Source organism: Diaphorina citri, unplaced genomic scaffold (genome assembly GCF_000475195.1).
Source record: "Diaphorina citri unplaced genomic scaffold, Diaci psyllid genome assembly version 1.1 scaffold18, whole genome shotgun sequence".
Taxonomy (NCBI): domain Eukaryota; kingdom Metazoa; phylum Arthropoda; class Insecta; order Hemiptera; family Psyllidae; genus Diaphorina; species Diaphorina citri.
The window spans coordinates 250,298-261,648 of record NW_007377456.1 but is presented as its reverse complement, the minus strand read 5'-3'; the positions used below and the strand labels follow the sequence as shown (position 1 = coordinate 261,648).

The 11,351-nt window shown below is 38.6% G+C and overlaps 1 protein-coding gene across 1 annotated transcript in view; it reads right to left on the bottom strand.

The window, feature by feature from the left end:
- Positions 1 to 2,012: 2,012 nt before the first annotated feature.
- LOC103507952 (dual oxidase maturation factor 1-like) overlaps positions 2,013 to 11,351 on the bottom strand; it is a 48,390-nt gene continuing 39,051 nt past the window's right edge. Inside the window, exons 3-7 of the mRNA XM_026822563.1 lie at positions 7,224 to 7,281; positions 5,167 to 5,301; positions 3,548 to 3,874; positions 2,365 to 2,713; positions 2,013 to 2,092 (exon numbers count right to left, since the gene is read on the bottom strand). Coding sequence (XP_026678364.1) covers positions 2,376 to 2,713; positions 3,548 to 3,874; positions 5,167 to 5,301; positions 7,224 to 7,281 — 858 coding nt within the window. The 3' untranslated portion in view covers positions 2,013 to 2,092; positions 2,365 to 2,375. The remainder of the gene's footprint in view (positions 2,093 to 2,364; positions 2,714 to 3,547; positions 3,875 to 5,166; positions 5,302 to 7,223; positions 7,282 to 11,351) is intronic.

The window sequence follows — 11,351 nt, the reverse complement described above, 5'->3', positions numbered from 1 at the left end:
ATCATAGCATCAGCAGGGATCTTTGTATTTCTTCACTTGAAGAATAGACGTCAGAAGAAAGTGAACAAGCCTGGTTTATCGAATGCTACCACGTCTGAGAATAACTATGTAGATCCTGGCTCATTTGATACAATTCCTATACGAGGCCCTACCTGAGTACCCACCTATAGTTTGGCTGAAATATCTTGTAGACTTGTACTCCCCTTCCTACCTATCATACTAAGACCTGTGCTAGGAAGTTGTTATCAGTATCTTGCTATAATCAAACGTAATTTGTAGATAACGTTGCTAAAAGTAGGTAGGTAAAACAGCTGTAAAATGAAGTAGGTATGGTGACTACATAGTATTCTTGAGAACATCTTGTCACCTAGCTATTTGTAAGGTGATGCAAGCAAAAGTGCAGTTTCCAGGAAGTCATTTCTGATCCACTTCATTCTCACGAGTCTCATTTCCTAAAGCTAAAGGTTGAGCAAGCAAAAGTGCAGTTTCCAGGAAGTCATTTCTGATCCACTTCATTCTCACGAGTCTCATTTCCTAAAGCTAAAGGTTGAAGTCAGAGTCAGTCAATATAGTGAATTCATCAAAATCAACTCGGGTAGTGTAGAGTCACAAATAGTAGTCTAACTGGGTAGGTATGTAGGTTTTTGTAAATACCTATTTAAAATAAGTATAGACATATAGAGTCACAAATAGTAGTCTAACTGGGTAGGTATGTAGGTTTTTGTAAATACCTATTTAAAATAAGTATAGACATGTCGAAGAATAAATAATTCAAATGATATTGTTAGTTAGTAAAGAGCAACAGATAATTTTATCTTAGGTAGGTAGAGTCCTTGATTCTTAAAATTAAAAAAAGTCTGCTAAGGTCAAATTTCTATTGGGTGTAATGGGACTACTGAGTCCTATTTAATATTTTGAAGGTGTGTACACCCTACACACTGCATATTGTATTCTATTGGGTGTAATGGGACTACTGAGTCCTATTTAATATTTTGAAGGTGTGTACACCCTACACACTGCATATTGTATTATTATTATTTGTTAAGTACCTACTCTGACATAGTGATTTTTCATTTCAATCTATGCCCACTCAACCAAAACTGTTTCATGGCAAATCAAATTGTGACCTATTGTAAAAGAATGCTATCCATTTCAAGGCAGAAAATATATATTATATATATATCTGTAGATTGGTATCTACCAAAGTAACTAAGGTTTTATAGTTTTTAATTGATTAATAGCCTGATAGGTGCTCACTTGTTTATTGCTAAGTATAGGTATGTAATCTCAACATTCACTTGATTAGTATACCTACTTTGCTATTTGTAGGTAGGTAGATACCTATCTCCTTATTAGTTTACACTTTTTCCAACTGGTTATCTTTTTGTGCTTTAGTCATGTAAAGCTTTACTATTTGTAGGTAGGTAGATACCTATCTCCTTATTAGTTTACACTTTTTCCAACTGGTTATCTTTTTGTGCTTTAGTCATGTAGTAAATAAATAGTTTTAAATAAAATAGGTAAGTTGTAAATAGGTATTGAACGTATCAAGATTGAATTAGTTGTCTAGGTAAGTAAGTACCTACATACAATTGTTTATAGTTGTGCTAGCCATCATCATTGACAGGTACCTACTGTTAGTAGGTTATGTTGAGATTACATACTAATAAGCACTTGGACTTGTACATATTACCAGTGGGAAATAGGTGTGATTCATGTTTTATCTACCAAAAGGTTCAATACTAATAAGCACTTGGACTTGTACATATTACCAGTGGGAAATAGGTGTGATTCATGTTTTATCTACCAAAAGGTTCAAGTAGCTACTTAAGTACTATGTTCAAGAAAACCTGTCTTGTGGTGTTTTAAGGATTTGGGTAGCCAAGGTACCTCTACCCAGATAGGTAAGTAGGTAGCTAATGAAAATAAATATGTACATACCTTGTAGTCCTTGTACCTATTCAAACCTGAATAAAAATTTTGATCACAGCCAAATATTAAGTAATTTTTTAGGGGGAAAAATTTTGCGGTCTTATGGAAAAAATCTATCAAATTGTCCAACAATTCTTCATATCATCCGTGAGGTGACGATCTGTAACAAACAAAAAAGAGAATCCATTCGTTTACTACCTACTTATTACTGTAACTGTAAAGAAAGTAAATTTCAGAGAGCTCCTCTTAAAAACCCCAGAATTATATTGATGAACGTAAAAGAGGCCCTCTTTTCGATAACCAATTGAAAATACATAGGTAAGTGGCCTGTGCGCCTGTGGCAGCAAGTGTGGACGTCCGAAGCGAAATCTCTTTGGTTCTGCCATGTTGAATCTAAAAAGAGTCCCATAAAAAAAATACAGGTTTTCTCACCTTGTCCCATTTCACCTCGTGTGTAGGGCAGAGGGGTGCGTGGCTCTCAGAGGTCGATGTTGAGGGAACTCGGCAAAGTGTACCGAAGCCTTCGCAATGCTCGACGTACTAGAAGTTGAGTCCTGGGATTCGGTACGCTGGAATGCGGTCCCCTGGATAGCAGGACGTTGGAACGGGTATCTCCAGGGCGACTTGGGAGGCTCCTGGTCAAAGGCGCGATTATCCAGGCCGTGAAGGCGCATAGGCTCTGAGGAAGATGCCTCTTCCTTTTCGTCCTTCTTCGAGGAGAGTCGTCTGAAATCGGGAAAGGGAATATGAGTTTTTAGTTCAGATAATAACTCATGTGCCACTAGCCTTAAGCAAAATCCACTAGACTGCACTATCAATTGCAAATTAATAAACTGCATACACAGTACCTATCAGTTCGGCCATGCCTTTTCTACAAGTTTGGCCATGCCTCGGGATAAACTAGCGGGATTCCGGAGCGAAGCGACGGAATGGAGTCGGAAAAGGGATTGAAAAAAGATAGTTTATTGTATTTATCAGAATGAGAGAGTGTTTTAAAAATAAGACGCTATGCACTAATGGAATGGGTTATAAGACACCTAAAATACGAATGTACCTATCATTGGATTTATTGGTCGGACCAAAATACAGTGGACGAGAAATGTAAATTTCAGACTTTGCATGTTTATTTTTTCTTGATATAAAATATAAAACATACCTGAACCTAACCTACCTACCTCTGTTTACCTTGTTTGCAAGAATATCGAATTAAATCGTAAGGCATCACGTGAGTGTCCAGTGTACTCAGAAGTTAAAGCGATAAATTTATAGTCACCTCAGAGATAAAGACATCAAGTTGTATTTGTGAGTAATAGGTACATCAACAGAACCATCTAGCCACGTCGGATTATATTAGGATTTAGTGAAATCCTGTAATCCTACATATGTAGATCAGCCTAGGTAGTAGTCTATTATATCACTCTGTGCTCCTGGCCATAAGGTATTCAGGTGTCCCCAAACACTTCCCGTGCACTGTGTATACCAGGGAAAATAAGCTTGCGGTTCCCTTAAAATGGGCTCGCGGTTCCCAAGGGAACCGCGGTTCCCGGTTTGGCCACCCCTGACCATCTAGCCACGTCGGATTATATTAGGATTTAGTGAAATCCTGTAATCCTACATATGTAGATCAGCCTAGGTAGTAGTCTATTATAACACTCTGTGCTCCTGGCCATAAGGTATTCAGGTGTCCCCAAACACTTCCCGTGCACTGTGTATACTGACCAGAGCAGGATCCCAGCATAGTAGCCCGCGGCCCTGTATTGGCCTCCCCAAGCGAAGCCCTCCTGTCCGAGACTGAAATATTCAGCCACCGTCAGAATTGGGAATGGCAATCCCCTGACGAGGCCTTCCCGATAGCTTTCTCCCATCTCATAGGATCCGATCCAGGAAAATCGCTCGTTGAAATCAATGTCCTCTACTTCTGTGCTGTTGTCTGTAGGCAGAACTGAAATCAGAATGGAAAGTGGGAAGCTAGAATTCAGTCTGCCAAAAGGAATATTCAATTTGTATGAACGCCTGTAAACTATTGTGATTATGCAATGTGCAATACACAAATAAATTTCCATCCTTGCAGTATGTTGTCTGTAGGCAGAACTGAAATCAGAATGGAAAGTGGGAAGCTAGAATTCAGTCTGCCAAAAGGAATATTCAATTTGTATGAACGCCTGTAAACTATTGTGATTATGCAATGTGCAATACACAAATAAATTTCCATCCTTGCAGTATTACCGTTGTCTGTAGGCAGAACTGAAATCAGAATGGAAAGTGGGAAGCTAGAATTCAGTCTGCCAAAAGGAATATTCAATTTGTATGAACGCTTGTAAACTATTGTGATTATGCAATGTGCAATACACAAATAAATTTCCATCCTTGCAGTATTACCTAGGTACCACCGTTGATAAGGTTCGTCCCCGGAACGGATGGCTTCCTTCTATCCTGTCCTTCTCTCTTCCAATTTTTATAGAAAACTACCTCCGTTGTTATAGTTCACTCCATTAAATCTCTTGGGGAAAAAATCATCTAGTCCCAAACCTATTTTTAAATAGGTAAACTTTGCACCTGTGTACCTAATGTAAACTTTACCTAGGTATATGTAATCTTATATTATAAGAACAAGATCCATTCACTCATTCACATTTCACAGTTCACATTTCACACACTGATCGCTCTATCTCTATAACCACAACACCTAGAAAGCTGAAATTTGGTAGGGATATTCCTTTTATGGTCTAGGTGTGCAATAAGGAAGGATTTTGCGAAAATCTAAACCGATCCTGAGATATGATCAATTTTTGATCGCTAAAATCTCCATAAGAAATACACAGGAAGCAGAATCTCTTGGGGAAAAAATCATCTAGTCCCAAACCTATTTTTAAATAGGTAAACTTTGCACCTGTGTACCTAATGTAAACTTTACCTATATACCTATGTAATATATTATAAGACCTTGTTTAGACTGCGAGATCAAAGGGACTTTTCAGTCTCATTCTGGCAGGATAAACAAGTTATATTCTATTCTAACTTACCTCTCAAGGTAATATTGATATGGTTGAGTCCAAGTTCGGCCATGCCTTTTCCACAAGTTTGGCCATGCCTCGGGATGAACTAGCGGGATTCCGGAGCGAAGCGACAGAATTCAGCTAGTATATTATAAGACCTTGTTTAGACTGCGAGATCAAAGGGACTTTTCAGTCTCATTCTGGCAGGATAAACAAGTTATATTCTATTCTAACTTACCTCTCAAGGTAATATTGATATGGTTGAGTCCAATATATCCACCAAGTTCCGCGTTGATAAGTTCTCTAGAATAAGCTCGATATGTACTGACGATCTCCGTTTTGCCAACGTGCCAACCAGAGCCGCATTTAGTCACTGAAAAAATAAGAGATACCTACGTTTATAGAACAAGTAAGAGATACCTACGTTAATAGAACAAGTAAGAGATACCTAGGTAAGTAGGTACGTTTATAAATCAAGTAGGTAAGGCCGTATTTAGTCACAAAAAAAAAGAGAGAGAGAGACAGATAGATACCTACTTTGGTTGAGTCCAATATATCCACCAAGTTCCGCGTTGATAAGTTCTCTAGAATAAGCTCGATATGTACTGACGATCTCCGTTTTGCCAACATGCCAACCAGAGCCGCATTTAGTCACTGAAAAAATAAGAGATACCTACGTTTATAGACATACTACTGCGCTTTTTTTGGGTAGAGACTAGATAGATTTTCAGTCTTAAGACGTCGTGTCGGTCGACATTAAGGGGAAAAAGATCGAGGATTAGGCTAACAAGATTGATTATTATTATTACTTTCTATTTTTTTCTAAAGAGTTATCTTAAAACTGGAATAAACACACACAGATATCCAGTTCAGATAATAACTCATGTGCCACTAGCCTTAAGCAAAATCCACTAGACTGCTCTATCAATTGCAAATTAATAAACTGCATAGTGCATACACACTCCATGTTGCGTGCATGACACTTAGGTACCTAAGTACCTATCTTGATCCAAATCCAATAAACAGAGAAATTTCTTACCATCAACACAAATATGTCACGCACGTTATGCAATGAAACTTGAACATGTACCAAAGCCACCATAAAATTACGGATTTTTACATAGACGTCTATCGCCGATCTAATATTTATTAGATAAGTTAGTTACCTGCATATACGAGAATAAATAATGACTTAGACTAACGAGATTGAATTAAATTGAAACTAGGTAACTAGGTATTAACATGATGTCTCTGGCAGTAAAAACTTTTTCAGCAGTGAAAACTGAAAAAGTGCCCAGCCTAGTTAGCTTGGAAGGTAGCGTAGGTATCTTGTAACCGGTAAGTCTAAGGTTCGATTCCGCCCGGGGCGAGCTTTATTCTTTCTAAACAGACTGATAAGGTTCATCCCCAGAATGGCTGGATTTCTCCTGTTCAGTCCTCCTTCTCTATTCCATTTCGGGACGATAAAACCTTAGGCTTAGCAGTTAAAGTTCTTTCTAAAAAAAATCCTGAAAAATCAAATGATTCCTAACTTGTATCCACGAAATATTCACTCTTCAGAGGAATATGACTTGACCAGACAAACAAAAGGTGGTTTACACAAATTTACAAGAAGATACAGATTTGAATATTTTAATCAAATTGGTCATCAGCAAAATCAACTCAGAATGAGTCACGTCCTAATAATCCATTTAATCATAACGCCCACCACGTCATACGTCCACTACTTCCACTAAATTCCATCTGAAGAAGGTCGTCCATGTCAGTTATAGATGACTTCCTTATTCACCATGTCGTAAACACAACGGAAGGACGCGGTGGTATACTGGATAATATGATCATCTAGCATTCTAGCAAGATAGAAGAAGGTCGTCCATGTCAGTTATAGATGACTTCCTTATTCACCATGTCGTAAACACAACGGAAGGACGCGGTGATATACTGGATAACATGATCATCTAGCAAGATATACCTAGGTGCACCTACTCGTACTGGGCATAGTAAATGATCTTCTAGCAAGACTAGGCCTATGAAATGTCTATGAAGTCAAGACTGATAGTAAAATACTAAATGTAATGTCAGTTAGTGACGAATAGGCAAGCTATAAATGACTTACCTAAAATCACATTTCCCACGAACAGACTGAGAGTTACACTCATGAACGTTGTAAATCTCTGGAAAAAGAAAATCAGAATATCACATTAGACAGGTACATAGCTACTTACCAAATCGGCGTTTTTCGTCAGCCTCTCAATCAGCCCTAGCTAGGTGATTGCTTTGGGCTATATGACTTACCTAAAATCACATTTCCCACGAACAGACTGAGAGTTACACTCATGAACGTTGTAAATCTCTGGAAAAAGAAAATCAGAATGATATCACATTAGACAGGTACATAGCTACTTACCAAATCGGCGTTTTTCATCAGCCTCTCAATCAGCTCTAGCTAGGTGATTGCTTTGGGCTGACATTTGGTTTTGGCTACAAAAAATTACAAGTGGATGCCCTTCGCACTCAACCTTTGCCATTTTGTTAGCAAGGGAAATTTCAGTCTGGTATTTTCCCCGTTTAAAGTCCTCTAGCCAGCCTTTAACGTCCCTCGACCAGACTAAGCTGATCTACTCCCTGTTTCAATTCCCCCAGTCAGACTGTATAATGTCAATGACACCTTCAGCAATCTCTTCTGATTGGCTCTATTGTAACACCTTAAACTTGGTCTGGTCTAGTTTGTATGGGCACATGTATTATTTAAAGAGGAGGTTTGACACAGGGAACTGTAAAAACGAAAATCTTATCTCCGAAAGCAAATAGTCTTGATTTCGAAGAGAAGGAGAAAACCAGCCGATCCGGAAACGAACCTTACCTGTTTACTATTTAGGATAAAGTTCGCCCTGGGAATCGAGCCCGCGACCTAGCGCTTACAAGGTGCGCTACCGTCCAAACTAACTAGTCTACGCCACTAGGCGTACATTTGGTTTTGGCTACAAAAAATTACGAGTGGATGCCCTTCGCACTCAACCTTTGCCATTTTGTTAGCAAGGGAAATTTCAGTCTGACTTTCCTACCGAACAATTAGGGCTTGAATGGAAGAGATACCACACATAGTCGACCGTTCGGCCGTCGATCGACATCGGATGTCGACTGAACCGTCCACATTGCCTTGATAACATAGATTCATCTCGTTGATCGACGCGACGGCCGGTCGACTATGTTTGGACATACCTTTAGACATAAATCCCGCCTCTAATGAAGAGTAAAATACCCGTCGCTAAAAACAAAGGAGTTATACAATTAGGATAAAGTTCGCCCTGGGAATGGAGCCCGCGACCTAGCGCTTACAAGGTGCGCTACCGTCCAAACTAACTAGTCTACGCCACTATAGGCGAGTATATTCATTAACCAATTAGATAAGCACCTCATGACATCCCATGACCGAGGGTAGAACTCTGTGGAATGCAGCACGCCAGCAAGTCCAAAACAGCCTTGGATGACCTTACGAAAAATGTAAACTTGAAATCTAAATGTGGATATACTCGTAAGTACAAGATACGCGTACAGTAAGCGTATCTTGTATAGTATCCAAAACAGCCTTGGATGACCTTACGAAAAATGTAAACTTGAAATCTAAATGTGGATATACTCGTAAGTATAGCTATACAAGATACGCGTACCTATCACATATAATTATGTAGGTACAAGATATGAAGTACCTAGCGATCGAGATGTGTTGTGGACCAAACCAGATGGTATGTGGACTTAGGCCAGCCACTCACTATCAGGTAGACCTGACAAGTACTCCTGAACAAGGCCGCTTGTCAGGTTTACCTGATACCTGAGGAGCAGCTATACAAGATACGCGTACCTATCACATATAATTATGTAGGTACAAGATATGAAGTACCTAGCGATCGAGATGTGTTGTGGACCAAATCAGATGGTATGTGGACTTAGGTCAGCCACTCACTATCAGATAGACCTGACAGGTACACCTAAACAGGTCCGCTTGTCAGGTCTACCTGATACCTGAGAAGCACACACACACTACCTCAGTTGTCAGGTTGAACTGATTGAATATTCATCAGTTATCATGCAGGTTTCTTTCGGGTTGCCTGATTTCTACCACACGGGTAGACCTGACGGACCTCTCTGGTCTACCTGATAGTGAGTTGCCGCCCTAAGAGAACTGGTGACTATCAGCTGAGAACAACTTGAAAGTAAACCCCAGGTTGAGATCTCTGGAACCACACTACGAGACTTGTTGAAAATTGATTTAGGTATCTAATATTATACATCAGATAAAGACATACAGACCTACATATCACTTACATGACTTAAAAACGCCATGAAACATTGAAATAGAGTGTGGTGAGGGGGGAATAAAAATATTTTGTGCAATATCGGGCATGTCTTAATGTGCATAAACCGCCAATACCTTCTGTATAAATAGGTACTAGGTATTATAAAAAAAAAAGTAAAAATATTTTTGAAACTTCAGATGTCACCATTATTCCATCTTATTTCAAAATTAGTATTGTCTCAATATTATCGGTGATTTTGTCAGTAAGTAAAAAACCCCATTTGATCCACACCTTCTATGTGGTCCAGTGATTCAAACCTATGTTTGCCCTATAGCATAATCTTTGTACATAGAATACAAAATTGTTTATATTGTACTTATGTTAGTGGGTAGGCCATTCCATTAACAAAATAGAGGGTGTATTAATATTCTAAAATGTATAATACGGTTTGTGTCTACCCACCCCTAATATTTTACGACTCCCCAATTTTCCTAATAGCTTTCAAAGCTTCGTTTTATTTTATTCTTAGTCCGTCCATTCCGGGGGCCAGATTTTGGCCAGAAAAGGGGCATTGAGATATTTCTCCCCTATAAAATTAACTGTTTGACAAAGATGTTCGTCTCATTTTGATAAAATATCGGTTGAATAGTATGTTGTAACCTCTGACAGCCTTTAGTACCGCATAAATTATGACAAAATTCCAGTATATTTTATTCTTGTCCTTTTTTTTAATATCCTATTCCTCATATTCCATTATCTTGTACAAAAGATCTTTATGAACTAAAATAAATTTCCGTTTATTGTATTTTATCGCTCAAAAATATTAAATTTTGTTTTTACTTTATTTGTACTCTTTTAGATTTTAAAATTACTTAGGTAGGTACCTGAGAGACTTGTTGATGTTTTTCATGTCGTTTAGGAGTGAATATTTATTTGTCTAGTTAAATTTGGTTGAAAAGGAAAAGAACAACACCGAATACATCGGGTTCGTTATAAATAAATAAGTATAATTATTGTTTATGATATATTTTTCGTGGCACTACTTAGTACTACAAATTACAAATATTGGAATGTATTTACAATAAGTCTATACCTGTATAATCACTGTGTGCATTTTGTGAGAACTGTGGCCGGTTTCATCAACGATTTAACTGGTTTTTGATCACGCTGAATCGAATGGTGCAACTTCTAGCACTATCTGTCGTACAGTTGAAAAGTTACGGGGAGTATCGAACCCGTAACTTTTTAACTGTAAGTTCAATAGTAAGCGAAAACTAAACTAAACCTAGGCTTGCCAAACGTCCCGAATTGGCCGGGACAGTCCCGAATTTCAGGGGGTGTCCGGCGTCCCGTTCAGTTTTTCATTTTGGGATAATCACTGTGTGCATTTTGTGAGAACTGTGGCCGGTTTCATCAACGATTTAACTGGTTTTTGATCACGCTGAATCGAATGGTGCAATTTCTAGCACTATCTGTCGTACAGTTGAAAAGTTACGGGGAGTATCGAACCCGTTCAATAGTGTTAGAAGTTGCACCATTCGGTTCGGCGTTAAAAATCACATAGAATTGACTATTCACATGCTTATTTGACAATAGTCCTGTTACCTATATTAAAACGAGTTAAATTCGGTTCGGCGTTAAAAATCACATAGAATTGACTATTCACATGCTTATTTGACAATAGTCCTGTTACCTATATTAAAACGAGTTAACCAATGCTCAAAAAGTCGAATCGCTGAGTCTCTAAAGCAACGCCTGTTATTTAGAAATTCAATGCAACAAGCAGTACTCCAAAAAAGGTAAGTTCTGAAATCAACTCTGTGGCCACATTTTAGGAACCGCTGCCAAACCGAACCGCTTGAGAACATGTGGGTCTTAAACCCCATCATTTAGTGTCACAATCGAAATATAACGTAAAATTTGGGCTTTACGCCCCTTAGGTTTTGAAGCGGTGTCCAAAATATGAGTCTAAAGTGGCCATAGTTTCGGAACCGCTTCAGAACATGTGGGTCTTAAACCCCATCATTTAGTGTCACAATCGAAATAGACCGTAAAATCTGGGCTTTCAGCCCCTTATGTTCCACAGCGGTTCCGAAACTATGGCCACTAGGGAGTAAATATTTTA